Raw genomic sequence first — 22,491 nt, 5'->3', positions numbered from 1 at the left:
ATTTAGAACTAAATTAGTCTTATCTACGTGGATAGTAACATGCTAAGAACACACGATTATGTAGATTTAATATTTTTCTTTCTGAGAAGTTTGTAAGCATCGTACCAAGTGGCGTTCTTTGGTCTCTGCCTCCCTGAATGGGAAGAAGGCGTGAAAATGTACGTTCAAGTGATATATTTTACTGACTTACCAGCTTTCACCCCCATTTTGGACCTATTCAAAAGGCTAAGATCGTCTGCTACGGGAGAAAATAAATAAAAGCCATTCATAAAAATAAATTCGTTTATATTTTAATGATTTGCAATTTGATATCTTACTCTAATTTGTCTATCTACAGTAAATTAATAATACGTAATAAGAATATTTACAAATACTTGCGTGCCGAGTGCTTTGGATTAGGTTTATTTGAGACACATATAAATTGCGAAGAGGCACAGAATGTACTATAGTAAATGTCTTACTACTGAACATCGCGTAAGCTCTGATTAGTTATACAGTGTTTTGTCTCTTTCAATCAAATTTGAAACTGCATATGAGGGAAAAAGACGAAAACAGCTTACACGAAGTTTATTAGTAAGATAGTAAAGGTATAACTCCTCTCTTATTACACGAGGAAATGCGTGTTTGTTTTTTGTTTCACATTTTGTTGTGATATTATTTTATAATTCTGAAAGACCTACCTCGTCAAATAAATAACGTAGATCCTGTATCATTGACACAATCAAGAGTAAAATAATATAGATATTTGTAATACATATTAATGAGATTTTATACATCTAGGTATAAAATCTAAATACTGTAATATTATCAATGACGTAGAAAATACCCGTATCGGTATATTAGTTCTTGATATTTTATTTATAAATATAAAATATACATTCATTTTTATTAGAACCTAATACAATTTAACAATATTGTCTATTTAAAAATATACTTAATATGTTTTTTATTTTATTAATTTAATTACAATAATCATAATTATTTTAAACGTACGCATTGCATGACTATTAAATTTAATATTACACAGGATTTAAAGCGAAATCTGCGTTTTATTTTGGTTAACTTGACGTTTTGGCACTGGATAGATATGAAAAAATTCGCACAGCCGAAAAGTCAAACAAACCAAGGTAGAATTGATAACTCGCGATATTTACCGTGTTGTTTTAAATTCACAATTGATTGGTTTAAACTTAAGGTTAATATAAAGTGATTTCGTGAAATGACTAGCGACATTCACTAATAACAAAGAGAAACATTTATGAGTTTAACTCTAAATATATTTAATTGTTAAAAAATACTTATTTATTACTTATCACATATTTATTTATACTTCTAAATAAATTCATCATTTTACAATAATATGTCACATATTGCTAGGTACAGTCATGAGTATAAATTATTACACAGCCACGAAATAAAAATTATTGTGTATTTATTTATGCTAATGACTGTATTTTTTTATTTCTAATATTTTTGGTACTAACTAGAATAGGAAATGATTTTACGTATTAAAAATACAAGTATTTTAATTTATTTTAATTAAGTATCTAAAATATGTTCATATTTTTGTACCCTAACAGCAACTTATGATTTATTGCTTCTTGTCAATAAATTATAACTATTTACATTATTTTCCTAACCGTATTAATTTCAAAATATAGTTTTTATAAATGCAATTTTATTCTTGTTTATAAATATGTTTTTTCATCATCATTTTGAAAATAAACTGTGCTACAAACTAACTACACCCTGTATTCATCAATTATCACAATATACATGTCTTTAACTTATTACTAAGAAGGCTTCTTTACCACGTACAGAACGCTAATAGCAATAATTTCGCAATATTCCGAACTATGCTTTCTTTAAGGCTGCAGGAAAAAATGGCTTTCAGACTTTACAGTCGATGAAATTAATTCAGCACCCCCATTTTGAATCTTTACATATTTTACAAGCTTGCTTACCATGCGCTACCCACAAGCGTATTTATAAATCCAAGTCTACCAGGATCTCATAGCCTGGTGGAGAATATACACGGCGCTAAGATTTATAGCGGTGCTATAGTATGATACTTTGACACTTAAAATGTACGTAAAAATAGTTCCTGCGGCACCCGCTAGCGGCGCTGATCCGCTTTTTTTTGTTGTTAAGATTCGTGGCGATTCTGGCTTAATGCCTAATTTCGCCAATAACACAGTATCATACTAAACATTTTGACAATAACTAGATCGTTGTCGATAGTTCTATTGTTTTCCAGCACGTTGTACCAGGCTTTCATAGCCTAGTAGAGAATATATGTGGCGCAGGGGTTTTATCGACTTGTCTTCTGCCCCACTTGTCAGACACTAGGCGAACCACGTAGTCAGGTGAGAGACATGCGACCACGACTAGCACGTTGAGTGCCCAGAACGATGTGGATGAGAGCAGGCGGGTATACGTTCCTAGTACGTCGCCGTCTATTTGTCTGAGGAAGAAAATATACCAGTAAGTAAGTGATAAAGTAAATTTACGATAACTTGGAATATTTTTGCATCTTTTCATTGTTGTGGGAGTCGATTTATTGATTGATTTTATAAAGCTACTACTAAAAGTGGAAAGAATTATATTATTAAATGAATAGTAGCAAATGCAGAGACACATCGTACTGTTGTAATTTTGTATAATCGAGCTAAATTACGCGAAAAGAGGAGAAATAGATGAGAAATATTTTGAAGCAGAAAACGAAAGTTAGGGATAAAAAAAAAAAAAATTAACCCATAATTAATGTCCCACTGCTGGGCAAGGGTCTCCTCCCGTAATGAGGGAGGGGTTAGGCCTTGAGTCCACCACGCTGGCCAAGTGCGGGTTGGGATAAAAAAAACTAAAATTAAATAAATATAAAACATTAATTAGTTACTTACAAATAGACCAGCGCGTACACAGTGTTAAACAGCACATAGGCCAGCAGTGAGAGCACGATAGAAGCGACGAACATCCTGGTGTGGTAGCGCGCTTGTAGCCACAGCTTGAAGCTCACGATCACCATCATTAGGTGGAACAGCGCCGCGCCGAAACACCTGCAACAAACAAAGTTACATGTCATTCGTTAACGCGGATAGCATTTTGTTGTAATACTTTTTCGTTATGCCTTTTGAACCCAAAACCGGTTATAAAATAATCACTCAAACTAAACACGAGACAAGTCCGAAGCATTTTCAAAATTTAAGCAGTATTACTGCTTAAATTAATTCGTTTTTAGAAACGCTAATGATAGTAATGCAAGAAATAAATTATTTCGAGATACCTGGTTTTTCAATTTATGCTAAAGCTTCATATCTTCTTTTTATGTGGTTGACTTTGTTTAGACAGAATGTGAACGTTTATTTTTAGACAATTACAAGTTTTGATATTGAGGATTCAAAATCTGACAACAATTTCTACCAATATTACTCCTAGTATTTCTCGCCGTGTATTAAAATTCGTCCGAAAATACCTTCAAGCAATATTGCATGTTATAATGAATCAAGTAACACTCACCAAAGATCAACAGTCTTGCCATCCACACTGATGACAGACGACGTGATCATGAAGTCTGAGAACAGATAGATGACGACGGAGTGGTACGTGGCCGACAGACACCACGCCACGAAGTGCGGCCACGACATCAACTTGTTCTTGCGGATGTCACGGTATAACATTGGGTTCCTGGCAAACAAAAAACAATCAATAATTTAAGCCCGTCATTGACACCTGTCACCTTCTCTAAGAATGAGAAAAAATATGGAAATATCTATAGCAAGTCAAAATTTTTTTGTTTTGATGTTTTCTACGAGCACCAGATTGGTGTACGTAGTTTACGTGCACGCACTACGTGTAAGATTCAAAATATTTCAGAAGTAATCGCAATAACTTTAACACCATGAACGTTTACATATTATCTTTAGTTGATTTTATTTTTTTGATAGTCAGCTTCTATTTTAGCAAACTTGAAGAGCGATCGAAAAGCTAGCTCAAAGCTTTCTTCTTATAATAACATTTAAAGGGACAGAGTAAAGCCTTTTAAAAATTATAGTTATAGGAAATAGCTATATTCAAGTGGCATAATCGCACATATAAATCTATAATCTATACTAATATTATTAATGCGAAAGTAACTCTGTCTGTCTGTCTGTCTGTCTGCTACTCAATCACGTCTAAACCACTGCACCAATTTGCATGAAATTTGGTATGAAGATATTTTGATACCCGAGAAATGACATAGGCTATATATCATCACGCTACGACCAAAAGGAGCAGAGTACCAGTAAAAAATGTTACAAAAACGGGGAAAAAATTCACCCATTCTCTCTTATTGGACGCAAGCGAAGTTACGCGGGTCAGCTAGTATGAAATACATACTTGAGCAATAGATCCGAGGGCCACCTCTGTTCAGTGACGGACAGTATGAGACACGGCAGCGAGGTGAAGCCCAGGTTGAACAGAGTCAGGTACATGGAGTCGAAGATCGACTGCGTCGAGAACACCGTGTGGATTTGGAATATAAACTGAAATAAAAAAAAGTAGTTTAAAAGATTTGAAATTTATTATTAACGTTTTTATAAAATACTTTATAATCACTACCTTGTATAGTCTGTTTAGTTATAAGGTATTTTTATTAAATCGCGTTAGGCCTTACAAGTTAGTAGCACCAATGATAACGCACTTGCGTTAAGATGAGAAACCTAATAGAGTTAAGCTGAGTAAGTTAGCACATGGCCTATTTAGTAAAATCCCGTCAGAAACTTATAAAAATATCCATTACACTTTGCAATATTCGGGAATCGAACACAACACCGCGTGAGCAATCGCACTCTACCGCTACATATATGATAGAATAAATAAAGCTTTATTTGCATGAAATTGTAACTGAAATTATTATACTCACCATTATATTTCCAAGGACTAGATTCTTATAGAAAAAGTAATGTATTAACGTAGCTAATCTTTGATAATACCAGTGTCCCATCACTAGTAATATTTTCTTTATCATCGAGAACTTTGTGAAGGCGAAATCAGCCGACCTGCAATAAAAAAAATTTATTAAAAACTTGCTAACCATGTACCTCTTTCATTATTGAAATTTGCATTTCCTACATCGCCTTCTTATCTGGTAGGACCGTATATCGATTCAATAGAGGAAAGGTTCCTAAAACCACAATAACCCATTAACATAGTATTTTGTTTACAAAGAGTGGCCACGAGTTTTTTTCCAGCTCTTCCCATTGGCCCTTCCTTCCGAACTGGCGGTAAATTCACTCTCTGTATCATTGACTATCATAAGTGTCAGCACTTGACCTAAATGAATAAATGATTTGATTTTGATTTACCATGGGATATATTATTATTCTGTAGATTTATGTTTTTTTTTTGTATTAAAATGTAAGTATGTTACCTGGCAGCTTGATGTCCTTCTTTCCCGAATATTCCGAAGCCGACGTGCGCCTCTTGTATCATGGAGATATCGTTGGCGCCGTCACCTATTGCCGCTGTGATCGGACGCTCCGGACTGTTCTTTATTAGTCTTACTATCTGAAATTATAAAATAATTTTGATTTAGATTCTTTTTAAATTTATTATTAAATAATAGTATTACTTCAGTTAGGAATTTTCCAGGGTATGGCTGTTTAGGGAATGGGCTGCTATAATTTTCAGGCAATTCCAACTTATTACGTTAAGGTCCGAGAATCATGCCCTGTAGACCCTTATTCGAGGTTTCAGACAACAGTCTATTAATATCGTTATTTTCACAATCAGTTATCAGATTAGATATACTTTCCCAAATTTTAACTACGAATTTGCTGCAGAGAATTATAAACTACTATACTTTTAAAAATCTTACCTTGGCCTTCTGTATAGGCGACAACCGACAGCACAAAACAGCATTACACATCATAGAAATACTAACAAAGGCGGGCGCAGAAGGCGTGTCCAACACTAAACTCATACTAGCGCCATCTACAATGAGTGTTAGATCTCTGTAACTAGGCTCGTGAGTGATGCGCTTGCATTCCTCTAGATGGGCTTGTAACGCCTCGTCTGTTTCAACGCCTATTAGGAATATACGACGGTCGTTCTCTGATATATGTGCGCAGGATTGTGCTACGTTTATTGCTGTTTCCACCTGAAAATAAAAAAATGTAGTTATACAAATTTGTGTCAAAAGAATAGTGAAATGATTGGATTAGCCTCTACTGGCGATGATATTAATATGTAAGATCGATAAAAATATTTTTTGCTCCGAAGTTGATTCAAGGAACTAAACGTAAAACTAGTTGATACGCTTTCGGCCAAAGATCTACAATCTATCTTATTGCAGTGAGCAAAAATTGACACACGAAATAAAAGCTTATGGACTCTATACAATTTTGCTCAGAGCAAGTTTCTTAATTTTGTACTGAGTGATAATAATCATAGCCCGTGAATAAGCAAAGCTGAAGAGGCTAGAATTCTAGCGAAAAGATTACTTGATTCCAAGAATAGCTAAGTCACTGACCCGGGGAATCACCTGTTTACATACAATAAAAAAAAAAGGTGGGGCCCAAAAGTGTTAGTAAATCCTTTTGATAAGATCACTGACGTAACTTCACCTACTGCTTAATATTATAAAAACGTTTTATCTATCAATAATATGGCATATCTATGAACATCGAAAACAATTATGTTTATCAAAATATTAGATTTGGTTAATTTATTACCTCACTCAATCTTACTGAATCAGCTCTCGTAAGACTTTAATACGAAGTGTTATAATATATCCAACTTTAGATTAAATATAATAAACCGATGAAATGTTGTAAATATAAACGCTATGTACAGTATCCTTATGCAAATCGTATCTAGTAAAAGAGTGGTTTACGCTTACACCTCTGGTCCAGAGTTTCAAAACCGAGGCAACACGTTAATGACTTGTGAAAGTGATGTTGATCACAGCTTTTATGGTAAAGGAAAACATCACTAGGAAACCTCACATGAATGAGAGTTCTTAAAGGCATTTAATGTTTACGGCTCTCATTTGGCCCTCGTTTCGTGGTGCCTAGCCAAAACCCATTTTCATTCCCGGAATGACACTATTTGCCCCTTTAAGCAATGCAAATGAGACAGTAATGGCTTACTTTTACAAAAGCTACACCTATACCTACTTAAAGCTATACCTACCTATCAATTATATTGAAATATATCCAGCAGTTTTTGCTCTATGTTTAGCACAGACATAGATAAACTTTCGCCAAGTCGCATAATGATACAAACAATTTTATCAATAATCGTATGACGTCTGATTATACATATTGCGATCCACGTGGGTATATAAGCGTATGTAAGATTAGAACAGTTCAACTTACTGAGACATATTTAAAAAAACTTGACTGCTCGAAAGGACCTGGGCCTGACGGTATACCGCCCATCTTTCTACGAAGTTGTCATAAAGTGTTAGCTCTTCCGTTATCAATTATCTTTAACCAATCTTTAACACAAGGAGTAATGCCTATCCGTTGGAAAAAGAGTCACGTAGTACCTATACTTAAAGGAGGTGATAGGTGTGACGTCACAAACTACCGTGGTATATCTAAGCTGTCTCTCATTCCTAAACTTTTAGAAAAGATTGTTTATGATTCAGTTTATCCTAAAGTTAGACAATTTATTATTCCAAATCAACATGGTTTTGTTTCTAATAGGTCTACTGAGACTAATTTATGTGAATTAGTCGATCTCGTTACTAAAACAATGGATGAAGGTTATCAGGTTGACGTCGTATATACGGATTATTCCAAAGCGTTCGATAAAATTTCCCATTCTATTCTCATAACCAAGTTAGCTAATATTGGTATTCATGGAGACCTTCTGAGGTGGCTTCAATCTTACCTTAGAAATAGAACACAGGCAGTCACTGTTAAAGGTTATACGTCCACTTTTGCTCCCGTCACTTCCGGTGTGCCTCAGGGCTCACATCTTGGGCCACTTTTATTCAATATTTTTATTAATGATGTTATTCATGTCATTAAAAGTTCTGGTTGCCTACTCTATGCCGATGACACTAAAATTTTCAGGAAAATAACTGACATCTCTGACTCTCTAGTTCTCCAAGACGATTTGTATAGTCTCGGTAATTATTGCAAATTAAATGGTCTAGTTATGAATACTAATAAATGTTATATAATCAGTTTTACAAGAAAAAAGAACCCCATAATTTTTAACTATAAACTTTTTGACACTAATCTTAAACGAATCAATGAGGTAAGAGACCTTGGTGTGATCCTCGATAGTGAACTAACTTTTAGATCTCATTATAATCATATTATTACTAAATCTTACAAAATGTTAGGATTTATTCTTAGACAAGGTAAAGAGTTTAAAAAGAAACATACATACATGATACTATACAATAGTTATTTAAGATCACACCTTGAATATGCATCTACCGTCTGGAATCCACATTTCAATGTTCATATCGATGGAATTGAGTGTATACAGAATAAATTTGTTAAACATCTGGAATATAGAAACTGCAATGATCCTAATTTTAACTTTCATTCCAATAATTTAATTTCACTACAACGTCGCCGTCTACACAATGACATAACTCTCCTATACAAAGTTTTAAACAACTTAACTGAATCCTCTTATCTTTTATTTAACATAGGTTTACGTTGTAGGCGACCAACTTCACGCTGTACTTCAGTTTTAGACGTTCCTTTTGCAAGAACCTCATATGGTAAAAATAGATTTATTATAAGAGCATGCAGCTGCTATAATAATAAGTTTAATAATATTGACATATTTCATGAAACTTTTTCTAAATTCAAATCTCTTTTACGTACCAGTGCGGAATAACTTCTATACAAGTATTGACACAATCATGTATCTAGAATAACTGTGAGATGATGTTTGTTATGTTTGCAACTTACTCTCGCATTTTTTTTGTTTAACTTAGTTTAACATTCGTTTTGTTAACTTTTTGTCGCTGAGTGCAATTCATTGTTTGAAGCTTCATTGGTGACAGTGTTAAAAATTTAATGTTTTTATTACATAATGTTATAATACTGTTTGCTTCGTTCACCACAATAAAATAAAATAAAAAAAAATTATATTTACTTATACGTGATGATAACAATTAATATCCGGTACCGCGAACTTTTAAGCAATGCTATTAGTAGATAAAGTATAAATTGGACATTTATTTGCATTTATTGGTTTCTAGAATTGTGTGGGTTCAGACAAACCGAATACATGTTAATATTATTAGTGCAGATGTCTATCTGTTATGTAGTCACGGTTAAACTGCTGCACGAGTGGTAATGAAACTGATTAAAGAGATAGTTGAAGACTGGAATCAAACATAGCAATGACAATGTAAAGTACAATTTCATTTTTCCATTGGACTCAAAGTGACTCTTATTCTAAGACTTTTATTCTAAGGGACAAGACCCTTATCCTAAGGACTAGACTCTTATTCTAAGGGACAAGACCCTTGCCAGACGGTAGGACTTTAATGGTGAAATTTCGTTTTAGGATGTTGGGTCCCTAAGCAGCACTTAGCCAGATTGGTGGACTAAAAACTAGCATCTTAATTATTTCTGGTGGAGGCTTTTGCCCTGCAGTGGAACAGTTACAATTTAAATGTCTAAGGGTCCCTTACCTTATCTCCAGTGAGCACCCAAGTCTTGACCCCGGCTCGTCGCAGTGATGCCAGCGTGTCGGCCACATCGTCTTGTAAACAGTCTTCCACGCCAGTAGCACCCACTAGTATAAGTTGTCGCTCTAGTACGCGGTACTGTTGGGTCACTTGCTGTAATGCGTCTGCGCTTTTGCCGTCTAAGCGTTTTATTGCTGAAGACAAAATAAAAGTATGTTGTACAAAATTTTATACATAAATAACAATATGATAGAAAAAAAAGTGATAAAAACAGATTCTTATGAAAATATCCTTACTAACGAATTTAGGGGAGGTAGGTGGAAAAAAGCTCGCCAAAATGTACCAATCTAAGTTGCACTACGATATCAAAAGGAAACCCTTTGAAAGTTCGAGGTGTTTTGTTTTATGCATGTTTATTGACATATAGACGGGATTAACGAAAAATAAAGTTATGGAGAGAAGAACTTTAGAAGCAAGCTCAAGCTGTACCTCATTTCTGCATATGATGAGTCTTGTCAAACTTCAATCCTTATCACCACACATCAGGGTCGATTCCAATTGTGTGAGTAGATACTTTACAAACTACACAATCAGTTCACCTACCTTCAGTAACCTTATCATACTCTTCTTCAGATATCTCCCTGTAAGCCACCGCGAGTGTCCTCAGACCTCTGTTGGCAAATGTGTTGATATCTCTGTTCGTATCTTCTATGAGAGCCGTGTCTTTGCATAGAGGGAATACTGAGCTTTCTGCGCCTTTGCAGAATAACCAGATCTGGAATACAATTAGGACTATTTTATTCAGTAACAAAATCTTCTCTGAAAAGTTAAGTTACGAATGAGGATATTTGCTTGGCCGTAGCTAGAGCAAAACTCTTTGGACTTAGTTAGAGGGTGGGGTTTTTAAATTGAAACCTATCAATTGAATTAAACTCAAACTGAGCCGTGCTCGAAAGACTTACGCCATATAGTGCCTTATACTAAGGAGCAACATAGAAAAAGTCATAATTTCTCCAAGTTAAGTAAAGTTGAATTAAACAATATTGATTCTGCAGCCTACTGTAAATGTTTAGAAAGATTGAAGTCAAGCTACACGTTAAAACTTAATAATATACAATGGTCGGTAACTTACCTTCCCATCCTTATCCCTCAATATCACGGACATCCTTTTCCTCTCCGACGTGAACTCAATAACCTGCAACCTTTCATACATCTCCGTATTCTCCCCAACTTTTAGCAGCATATTGTTCCCTTCTTCTCCCAAAAAAGTCACTCCAACTCTATCAGCTGCTTCGACTAAAGCCTTCTCATCTGGGCTGCTTGCTTGATAATCCATCTTACTCCCATTAGGATTAATAATACTATTCCATGACACATTGTCCAAGACGCCATTTTGTGCCGATTTGACCTTTTTTCTTCGGAAGAAGTTGACGAGTTGCAAGTTTCCCGTGACTGAGAGTCGAGCGCTCAGTTTCTTCATGTCCTCGCTTGATATTTGTACCGAATGACAGAGAGCGAGGATTGTGAAAAAGAATTTGATGTCTGTCTGGAATAGAAAGTGAGTGTTATTATCTGTAAGAAAGACAATAGAGGCGATTTACATCTATCGACAACAGAGTAACTGTAAAATCTGACCAACTAGATAAACATCTATGTTTTTCAAAACGTATTTTTCTAAATAAATACTAAAGTATTGATTACAGACAAGATTATAAAAATATCTAAAGAATTTGATGTGCTTTTGGCGTACGAGTACTAACGTATACGAGTGCATGCGTATACGTTTCAAGCACAGTAACATACGTGCCTAAAGCTTGAGTCACATGCACCATTCGAGTTTATTTTGATAGCATAGGTTATAGGCATATTCTATTAATTATAATTAATTGATATTTTATCAACAGCTGCTACGTCGTATAGTTTCAATTAGATCGTAAAGATTACGGGTAATTTCTACAGATTAGTACGCATTACGATCAATAGTGTAACTAATCAGATCCTTGATGTTTTATTTCCTGATTCATATTTTATTGCAGCCATTTTAAATGTTATACATTTTTTTTCTTTTTAACGATTAATCTGTTTGTTGTCTTTACAATTTTTATAACTTTACATTAAATAAATACTTGAAATAATAATGTTATGTGTATAAACGAAAAAAGAACTAAATATAAGTAATATAATAATAATTATAATATATAATTACACTTAAATGTGAAAGTTTGTCTTTTACGCTTTTACGGCTAAACCTCCGAACCGATATAGGTAAGAGATCTAAAGACTGGTGACTAATCAGGGGCAACTTCTTATTTTTAAACGTACCCCTAAGGGGCTGATAATGGCAATGATCCGTACCGTACGTACACAATATGTAACATGACATGTTATTATATGACAATGTTTTATAACACGTGAACAACATGTTATATGACATGTTACATTATTAAATGTGAGCTCTAAGCGAGCAGAGCCGCGGGCCAGCGAGTACTTATATTGTAATAAGACATAATCTACAAATATAAAATAATTGAGTGCAAAATGTATAAATAAATGACACACACTTTGGCATTGATAAATAATGCTGAGTAAGCATTGTGTATTGTAAAATAACTCTTGTAAATATATACTAATAACATAATATTGTAGAGTGTGTTTGTTTGTTCGAATTGAAAAAATATTTTTGTGTTGAAAAGTCCGGTCTGGAAAGCGTAGAGAAAGAATTCAACGTAGTCTAGGCTGATTCTTTCAGTCCATTAGTTGAGAAAGGTTTTAGGCTATATAAAATTATGCTAGTAGGGGAGCGGCAATAAAAAAAGTTGCGGAACCTAAAGTCTTTGCTTCTATGGGCGAAGATGCGGGCAGATACTAGTTATTTCGATTTCTTTTTATAGAGAAACGTATGTTATTGATATAAAAACCTTGATAATAGCAATGAAATTGCACTTAATGAGACGAGTATATATACGAATTGCATATTTGTAGATATCGTCATTACAAGCTTGATTAAATCTGATACAATAATGTTTATACAGAAACATGAAGTCATTAAAACTTCAGTACTGAGAATTCAGAACAATCTGTAGTTAGCGGTATGTCCTATGACGTCAAATTTTAATGCAGGTTAAGAACAATTGTTTACAACATGCATAAAATTATGCAACATAAAAGTTTCGCAAATAAGATTCGGTTAGTTAACACAAAATGTAGAGATAGAACAGAATCTGAAACCCTAACTCCCGGTTTCTGACGTACATTTAGCGGTAGTTTATCTATTAAAATATGACTAATATATTTTACGATTTTTCGATATCTCAGACTGAAATCTAAAGTCCAATTTCTTCACTGTCTGTCTTAGTCATGAGCTATGGCGGTATTACCCAGCAATAACTTCGATCGGATGATACGGTGTGGGTTTTACCATATGCACTACATGTAATGTTATGATAGGGATCGTGCAATTTGAATGTAAGTATATCTTGATTGATAACAACACACTTTTGATATGTCACATCGATAAACGCAAGGAGATTTTGGACCAGTGAATGAGCAAGATTTTGAAGGCTGGTCTTTACTTGAGGTTTGATGGCAAATCCAGTGCTCCATTTAGGTACTTAGGAGGTTTACGTTTAGCTAACTTCAGCTAAAGTTGGATCCTATATTTAGAAGGATTATTAAAGGCTAATTTTAAGTTTAGAGTACGATATTCATTGTACCTACCTAGTAGGTACGATTTTAGATCTTTTCGGCTTAGGTATGTAACGTGTACATACTTAAAACTTATGACTTACTACGGATAACGTTAAAACTTGAATAGCAACCAAACTTCGAAGAACTGGTGGTTTTTTGCGAAGCCGTGCAAGGCCCAATCGAAGTCGGTCGGACGGTCTGGACGTTCCTGGAGGATATTTGCGTGAGAGACCTTTGCCCAACAGGCTATATAAAAAGTATATCTAGTGCCAATAAATCACATGTCTAACGCCAATACATCGAATATTATTTATAAATGACAGAAACACGTGCCACGCTGTTATCTAAGTAAAAACGAAATTCTCGTGTTCCACGAAACCTTGCTCTTAAGATAAACCGATAACACTATCACGTTCCGATCTTATTTTATTTTATTGAATAAATGTGATAGTATATGATAATCTCTTGTTTAACTAATGGCATTTGAAACTAGAATGAGTAATTTTACTTTAATTATATTTCCAAAAAATCTTACTATTATTATAAATGTGAAAGTTTGTGAGTATGTATATTATGTATGGATGTTTGTTACTCTTTCACGCAAATACTACTGAACTGATTACGATGAAATTTAATATGTAGGTAGCTGAAGACGCAAAATAACACATAGGCTACTCTTTATCCCGGGGTTCCCGAAGGTTCGGGATTTACACGAGAAGGGTTTCCACGCAAGATCTAGTACTTTATACGAAAGTATTAGATATTTAACTATTTGACTTTGTCAAGCTGTCAGTTAGTGGGTTTCTACGTCCAATGTCGAAACAGTACTTGCCCAGATACATTCGCTATACAAGTACGTAGTAGTGTAACTCCTCGGAAGTGAATCGGTTGAATGCCAGAGCTAATTTAGCTAAAGAATCAAAGAGCCCCGGAATTGAAACGACTTACGTGCCATTTACGTGAACCGGTATTGTAGTTACGCCACTGGTACAATGAAAACCTCAATACCACTAAACTAGCGTTTTCTACACAAATATTTAGTTACCGTATTTAATAAAGACTTGTAATAAAACTGACCTGAAGCGTATCCACGGGTTCATTGAACCGCTCCGTATCATACAGCTTGGAGTCCCTCTCCTCATACACATGTCCTTTGATAGAACACGCTTTGAACACCATCAGGTTCTTAGTAAGAGTGCCTGTTTTATCAGAGAAGAGAACTTCCACCTGGCCTAGTTCTTCGTTCAGGTCTGATGTGTTGGCGACAGCTGGTCGGCCTGTTTCTTCGCAACGGAGCTCTTCGTCCCAACCGATGAATAACGCACCTAAAATTGGGAGTATTCGTTGTAAAGGTGCTATGCTAATAATTCGATTTTCTGCAGTGTATGGATAGAAATAGATTTTGATTTCTCAAGATGAGGAGATGTTTGAATAAGGATTTAAAATAAGATCGTTGATCGTTAATGAATTAAGCTGTTACAAACATAGTATTTCTGAGTAAATATTTTATGCCGAATACGTGGCTTAACTATAGCTTTCAAAATTATATTGACGAATAAAAAATTGGTACTTACCAATAAACTTGTACAGTTCAATAGTAACATACAGCGACATAGGAATAATATAATAATATAACAGCAGGAAAGAAAACAGATCTTGAAGAATGGCTCCTATGGGAGCCGGGACGGGGTTCCCTGGTCCTAAATAAAGGTCCCTCTCAGGGTTCCGTCGTTCTATCAGCATCTTAGTGGCGAGGGAGACGAAGATTTCGAGGATGAGCAGCAATATGAAGAAGAGAAGAAAGCCATTGATTGCTAACTCGCACGATGAAAACTTGTTCCCTGAGTACTTTGAGTTTAGCGCTAGTTTTGTTTCCTCGCCTGTGAATAAAAAATATGATGTCAGTTCGGGACTTCTCATTGGAGACATTTCCTAACTAAGTTTGACGTAAATATATTAAGACTTAAATTGCTTCGGTATGAAAAGGTTATGAATTTAATATTTTTCGAAAACAATCGTGGTCTTCTTAAGTGGTCAGCGACTTGTGGACACCTGTATTCCAAGGGATTGGTAACTAAAAAAATATTATTTTCTATTATTTATAGACTCCTCCTTCAACGACTCCATAAGAAAGGATCTGATGTAGATACCTCTCGATTTCACATGACGATAAGAATAACTTCAACGAGTCGCAAAATTATACTTCGAAGCCGAATCTAAAACACCCAAGTCTCTGAAAAACTAAAAAAGCTAATATAATATTATTGCAACTACTTACCGGTGTAAATAGCACATCCTATCGCCCACTCAGTATTCTTAACTCTGGAGCCTCGCAGCATGAGATGATCGGGCGTGAGCGGCAGACTGTCTAACCCTGGGATCTCGAGCCGACCGTAGAACGTGTACAGATCTGCTACAGGATGCGGCACTTCTATCTTCATACCAGTGGGCAGTATGTCTAGAGAATGAGGACTTATTATGATATATTGGCAAACTTTCAGTTCCCTTGGTGTTAGACTGTTCAGTTTGCTATAACCTGATGGTTAGGAATTTGGTTGATAGGTAGGAGGTGTAACCCACACGATATAAACGGGGGTCCAGCTTAGGCTTGAATCTTTATTTGAAGATTTTTTATTGTGAAGTTTAACCCCCATATAGAAATTAATCAACTTGAAAAGAAACACTGTTCCGTATGTAACCTTGAAAAACCTGAGATTCTTTAGCTTGCAAACATCTGCAATTTTTTATTATCAAATACATCTACCACCTGCAGTGTGCATGATAATAAACCTTATAAAGATTGTCTTCAGTCCGACTTTCAGGTATAATAAGATAAGAACCTTAAATAAATAACTACCTGTAATAAATAACCAACAGTATACAAATAATGATGACAATGAGAAACGGGACAACACAAATAAAAGCGTGTTTGAGACTCGAATACATTTATTGCTGAGAAAACACAACACATACAATAAACCACATATTGCACTATTAGTATTAATCTTTATCATGACAAATACAGTAATTGGTTAACTTCATAAACAGCTTTTGCTACTGGATTACTTCAGCTGAAAGTCATAACAAATTCTACCTACAAGAGAAAGTTTGAATAAGTCCTTTTGATAAACATATTTGCTAGTTATAGAATTGTTTAATCATCGCCTATGAGTCTATAATACTATCAATTCATTAAAAACTAGGCTATTTAGCGTTAATTTGAGAGATTTCGTAATGCACACATAAGCATAATGTAAACCTAAAAACGTTTTCTAATTTAACAATCTTCTGGATAATAAACAATCTAAATATTTGACAAGATTTAAGAAAAATACGTATCAAGATTCAAAGTAAAATTAGTCAGCCCTTTATCAACGGGCATTACTAATTTTCCTTTCGAAAACAATAAGTGAAATGAAGTGTTTTTATATACGATAAGTAATTACATAATAAACAAAGGAAATGCGACGTTTTACATAAGTATTACAGATTAACACGCAACGATATATTGTATACAAGTATTATTAAGATATAAGTATGCAAAAAGATCTATCTAAAAGCCAATTTTCTACTAAAGATATACCCGTACCTACTTTAAACTACACTACTTTCACTAATTCTAAATTCTCTATTAAACTACGTATTTTATACGTATGTAATATAATATTTTTATGTTATAGTTTATGTAATATATCGCTATATGTGTTGCTAAGCGCAAATCTTGAGACTCGCTGAACAGATTTTGCTAATTATGTTTGAAAGATATTCTTTAAAATACGAGGATAGTTCTTATGGAGAGAAAAATTAAGAAATTGCCCAAAATGTATAGAGAATCACCTGTTAGGCGGTATGAAGGATCGTCAGGTCAGCTTGTTATTCATATAAATAAAGTTAATTCCGCTTTACAGACAGTGCACAATAAGATATTATTCAGTTATGTTTTGGAGAACAAATCATAGTATTCTTAAACACGATACCATTGGCAACAACAGTGTTAATAGACCATGACGTCACAAATACATAAAACGGATGAAGAACATTAAACCAACACTTCCTGACAATGACAACATTGAACAGATAATGATACAAGTTTCCGGCCGATACCAATATTTAATCTTCAGATACGAATTGGCAAAGGATTAGTTAGTTACTAGGCAACCACCGCTAGTTTTTATAGGTAATTAAAGTAACTATCAAGGCCTAGCCCCTCTTTCTTTCCGGGAGGAGACTGTTGTCCAGTAGAGCAGCAATGCTCTTCATTTTTCTGAAAAACGCCACTGGCCCAGCAGTGGGTCAGCAAGGAGTTAAATTTATAAAGGTATCTACCGGAAACTTTATTAGCATCAACAACCAAAAGTTAACATTGGAAACCCGCACTTCACCAACACGGTAGACTCAGACATTTCTTTATTACAGTAGACTTTTGTCTTGACCCAGAAAAGACCCTTGTCCAGCAGTGATACACTTATTATAAACATTGACACAACACATCACAATTAGAACATTTCACTTTACCACACCATTTAAAAGTTTTCAAATACCTGGAGTATACCCAACTAGCGGTACCGGTACTCTTAAAGTCTTCAAGTTTGTTTCTCCATCAAGATTGGCTGTAGTGACAAAGCACTTGCCCTTCTCCCCCGCTGAACATAGCAGTACTAAGTCAGCCGGGACCTCCTTCCCGCGACGCACTCGGACTAATGTGCCCGGCGCGATTGATGAGTTCCGCACCTCTTTTATTACGCCTTTGTGGACTATTTCGACTGTAGAAGAAATGGTTAGATGAATAGATAAATAATTAATATAAATAGAAGTTAAATATAAACTTAAATAGAAAAATGTATAGGTAATCTAAACTAATATTATAAAGCTGAAGAGTTTGTTTGTTTGTTTGAACGCGCTAATCTCAGGAACTACACGTCCGATTTGAAAAATTCTTTCAGTGATAGATAGCCCATTTATCGAGATATATCATCACGCTACGACCAAAAGGAGCAGAGTACCAGTAAAAAATGTTACAAAAACGGGGAAAATTATGATTCATTCTCTCTTATGTCCGCAAGCGAAGTTGCGCGGGTCAGCTAGTAACGATATATTTGATTCCACAAAGATCTTAAAGACCAGTTTCATGTTGCAGTTCTGAATTTACGACAGACGGGCTAAATAAATTAGTCACAATTTTTTTGATACATTTGATGAGGTCCATTTCATTACTCTATCAGTTAGAAGTTTCGTTTAATTAATTGCATTGTCTATGTCATTTTATCGTAAAACGTAGTAGGTAAAGTGTCGATAATCTTAGAGCCCTATGAATAACAGGTCTACACCGTTTTGAAACCCATAGTAAATCATATTGATTCCACTAGCAAATATTGTAGCAAAATGATTATCTATTAAATACCACCTGTCGTCCCTGATATGTTATGAACATACCAAAAATCCCATTATATTCGTAAACGCGGATATCAGTCACTATCAGATAGAATCTGTATCAAGTATAGAGATAAACTGATACGTCTCGACTCTCGATACTCCAATGATCAAGGTCTGTGTCCTCATATTTGTGTGTAAATAGATAAATTGAAAATAAACTGTTTGCACATACTTTTACTACCAGCTTGGTATATAGTTGATACGATATCGCTACAGTCACTATGTATTAGAGCTATCTATACTAATATTAGAAAGCTGAAGAGTTCGTTTGTTTGAACGCGCTAATCTGAAGAACTACTGGTGCGAATAAAAAATATATTTTACTGTTCGATAGCCTATTTATTGAGGAAGGCTATAAGCTATACAACATCACGTTACGACCAATAGGAGCAGAATACAAAAACCTGACCCATTCTCTTTTATGTGACGCAAACGAAGTTGCGCGGGTCAGCTAGTATTAAATATTGGTGTGGTGTTGACGTAATAATGTAGGTAAGCTGAGCTGGGTAATGTGCTAAGTCTATGGCAATAGGCTTTCTCCTAGCTAAATCGTACTAACAAGTCTTACAATATACATGGATAGACGTCGAACGTGACGTTGTAGAGACACTGCGGTAAACACCTTTGGGTAAAAAAAACAGGTAAAGTTTGGTAAAAGTAGACTTAATACATGGAACCAAAAAATAGGCATGGCGAAAGTAGTTGTATTTTAATTCAAAAGTCCTTAGAGATACAGTAAGATTGTAAGAATGTACGTTCATTCGAAAAGAAAATTGAAAAGCTCGAATGCCTCTATCTACATTTAACTAGAAAATGCTTTCTACAATGACAAGCGAAATGTATTTTCCCGATATCAACAATACACGTCATTGCAAAAATAAAAACATTAATCAATAATGTGTATTGTATGTTTATTTATCACGTCAATTAAAACTATATCAGTTGGAGAACGTAGACGCATTGCGCATTATTACGAGTATAATAATATTATATTTTATATTATAGCTTATATTATAAGCTTCTATCTTTATCGTTAGTTATAAAAAACTGATTACCATCAAAATTATTTCAGCATTTAGCAACGTAATGTCTCTTAAAAGTTTCGATGTTATTGTTGATTCATGAATTGATAATTAAGTAAGCAATTCAAACGATTTACCCCCAATTTTTGAGGTACATTTAGAGGTAGTTTATCTATTCAATAGCGTTAAAACTCATAAAAAAATATTGAATATAAACTACCGCTAAATGTACTCAGAAACCGGGGGTTAATGATTATAATCTAAAGTCGAAGCAGAACTCCTAACAACTACATATACCCATCGTTTCGCTTTTTACTTTCAAGCCAGAGATAAGGATCTTAAAGAATTCTGTATACCGAAAGATTCTGACACTTTTAATGAGATAAATATCTCACTTTTAGTAAAAAGCTGGCATAGATAAAGTCTAACGGAATTACAAGACGGCTCGCACTGTCGTCGAACAAGGATCTAGCAATAACTATAAATAGTTATGCTTGACTTCTGAAGTATTTTACAGGCAAGTCCACGGCTAAAGATAACCAAATGTACCTACAACTTGACATTGAAAGCAAATGAATCAGATCTGACTAAACATTTATTGACATTGCCCAGCCTAAGCTACTCCGTATTAAAGAATATTTACGACGGGATTGTAAACTGATAATATTTGATAACATGTTATACAATGCTTTTTGGTTACATCGTTCGTTTTATTTGCTTTCTTTTGTGTTTGTAGATGAGAATGTAGACATTAACTGAGTTTTCTTTGTTTTGCAAAGAACTTCTTACAAAAATATATTCACAACAGAGTAAGGTACCAATCGTTTATTGCTCAATTCTCAAGCGAACGCTATTCTAGAGCAATCGCTTATAAATTATTCGACAAACGCTGTTGCACCAAAATCACCGTCCAAATCTCTACTGATAGGATTAGCCGTGTTAAATGCCACTGAAGCAATCCTATTGGAGCGAATTCTGTCATAATAACGCTAAGCTACTTCACACATCTCTAATAGAAAAAGCAATCTTATACTTTTTCCTTTTCATAGCAGACACAAGACTATCAAATTAAAGCACAACAAGCATCTGCACACAAGTACATGTATGTGACAGAAGATGTACTTATGTATTTACGATATATTTTGTTTTCTTTGTTTCAAACCTACTTAAATATTTAGAGCAAGGGAAATAAGAGTTTTTTAAGAATAGCAGTCAAAACTTACCTATCTGATTGTTAACTTTGTTGTCAGCTTTATGTCGCAGCCAGTCTTCGTATCCTTGCTTGAGAGCCGTCACCAGCACCATGAAAGTTAAGGGAGCTATACTCGTGAACGGTGAGACTGGACTGTCTGAGAACAAAGAAAACACCTTTATTTTAAAGAACTGTGGAAAGGGAATCAATTGGAAAAGACTATGATTGAACACATTTTACGTAGATTATAATTATTGTATGTTGACAAGCGGACCAAATAGCCTCCTTTACACACACCCTCTATCGCGCATAAAACAACAATCGCTCGTGAAAGAGCGAAGGGAAAGGAAAGACACGCGCCGCGCTCATCTGTCAAGCCCGCGAAGAAAATCACAAGCGAAGAGCTCGCTGCTTTCCCGCGCGTAATCTTTCACGCTCCTAAAAACGTGCGATAGAGTGTGTGTGTAAAGGGGGCTATTGGAAGGCAAGTCAGGAATAAAACACTACCGCAAAAAATATGCAATAAGATATCTTAATTACTGCAGTTTTAGAAAACGAATAACTTTATAACTATGTGTTGTCGATGAAGTGTTTCGTTTTCCAAAACTGCAGCTTTCACAGTAAATGGATGAATAGAAATACAGTCAAGAACAGCTTTATATTTTCGATCTAGACTATCCACATCGTCATTCATCCAGGTGAATGACTCTAGGGGATTCCTAGGCTACGTTTATATTTTAAATCACACAGCAACTCCTATAAATAGTTGGTACCGAAACAGTATCATAATACTGTCCAGGAATTATGCGTCAGCTTATCAACGAGTTTATTATCTTTATGAAAATAACACAGGTATATGTGAAGTGCGAATAACCTGAGTACTCTCGACCGGCTGTGTTCTACAATATATACGATTAACGAACATTAACTAAATGTTATAGATACACATATCGAAGTTTAGCTCACTACATGAGAGAAAACTTCAGTGCCTATTTTTAAAGGATGATTTTTTACGGTGTTGGATATACATAAAGTCAAACTTTGGTATCGATCGATAGAAATTCAGAGGTCATTTCGTAAAATGCGACGCCGGACTAGAATTTTTGGCGATAGAGAAAAGAAAGCACGTCTCTTGTAGCAATATTTTTATAACCATTTTCTATAATGCTAATGTGTAACGCCAATAGCCACAAGCCAAATGACCATATAAAAATTCATCCTTCGGTCTACGGATATCGTTCCTTTTCCAGTCCAATCAGTGCGTAACATTATTATCAAGTAGAACCAACAAGGATATGTAAATCGCGCGATATTCTAATCATAGCCAAAATATATCGGGCACGTTTACACCACGATAAGATACGTGTATTTTGCACCGTTTAAATTTACTCACGGGTTATAAAACTTATGATGTCAAAAGCTATGGTCATAAGCACGATAATGTTCAATACGTCCGTGCTTTTATTGCAGGCAGTTGCTTTGACGTACTCATTATATTACTATGCCAT

General features: G+C 34.8%; 1 protein-coding gene across 1 annotated transcript in view; it reads right to left on the bottom strand.

The window, feature by feature from the left end:
• Window positions 1-282: 282 nt before the first annotated feature.
• Window positions 283-22,491, bottom strand: part of LOC142975359 (phospholipid-transporting ATPase IF-like) — a 33,976-nt gene continuing 11,767 nt past the window's right edge. Inside the window, exons 3-17 of the mRNA XM_076118148.1 lie at window positions 21,015-21,140; window positions 17,878-18,099; window positions 15,615-15,794; window positions 14,911-15,216; window positions 14,414-14,661; window positions 10,782-11,195; window positions 10,253-10,424; window positions 9,653-9,843; window positions 5,858-6,139; window positions 5,411-5,547; window positions 4,904-5,039; window positions 4,378-4,523; window positions 3,517-3,684; window positions 2,901-3,056; window positions 283-2,464 (exon numbers count right to left, since the gene is read on the bottom strand). Coding sequence (XP_075974263.1) covers window positions 2,275-2,464; window positions 2,901-3,056; window positions 3,517-3,684; window positions 4,378-4,523; window positions 4,904-5,039; window positions 5,411-5,547; window positions 5,858-6,139; window positions 9,653-9,843; window positions 10,253-10,424; window positions 10,782-11,195; window positions 14,414-14,661; window positions 14,911-15,216; window positions 15,615-15,794; window positions 17,878-18,099; window positions 21,015-21,140 — 3,074 coding nt within the window. The 3' untranslated portion in view covers window positions 283-2,274. The remainder of the gene's footprint in view (window positions 2,465-2,900; window positions 3,057-3,516; window positions 3,685-4,377; window positions 4,524-4,903; window positions 5,040-5,410; window positions 5,548-5,857; window positions 6,140-9,652; window positions 9,844-10,252; window positions 10,425-10,781; window positions 11,196-14,413; window positions 14,662-14,910; window positions 15,217-15,614; window positions 15,795-17,877; window positions 18,100-21,014; window positions 21,141-22,491) is intronic.

Source organism: Anticarsia gemmatalis, chromosome 9, assembly GCF_050436995.1.
Source record: "Anticarsia gemmatalis isolate Benzon Research Colony breed Stoneville strain chromosome 9, ilAntGemm2 primary, whole genome shotgun sequence".
In the NCBI taxonomy this organism is placed as follows: domain Eukaryota; kingdom Metazoa; phylum Arthropoda; class Insecta; order Lepidoptera; family Erebidae; genus Anticarsia; species Anticarsia gemmatalis.
Note: the sequence above shows the minus strand (reverse complement) of the source record. Positions and strands in the feature narration are given on the sequence as shown.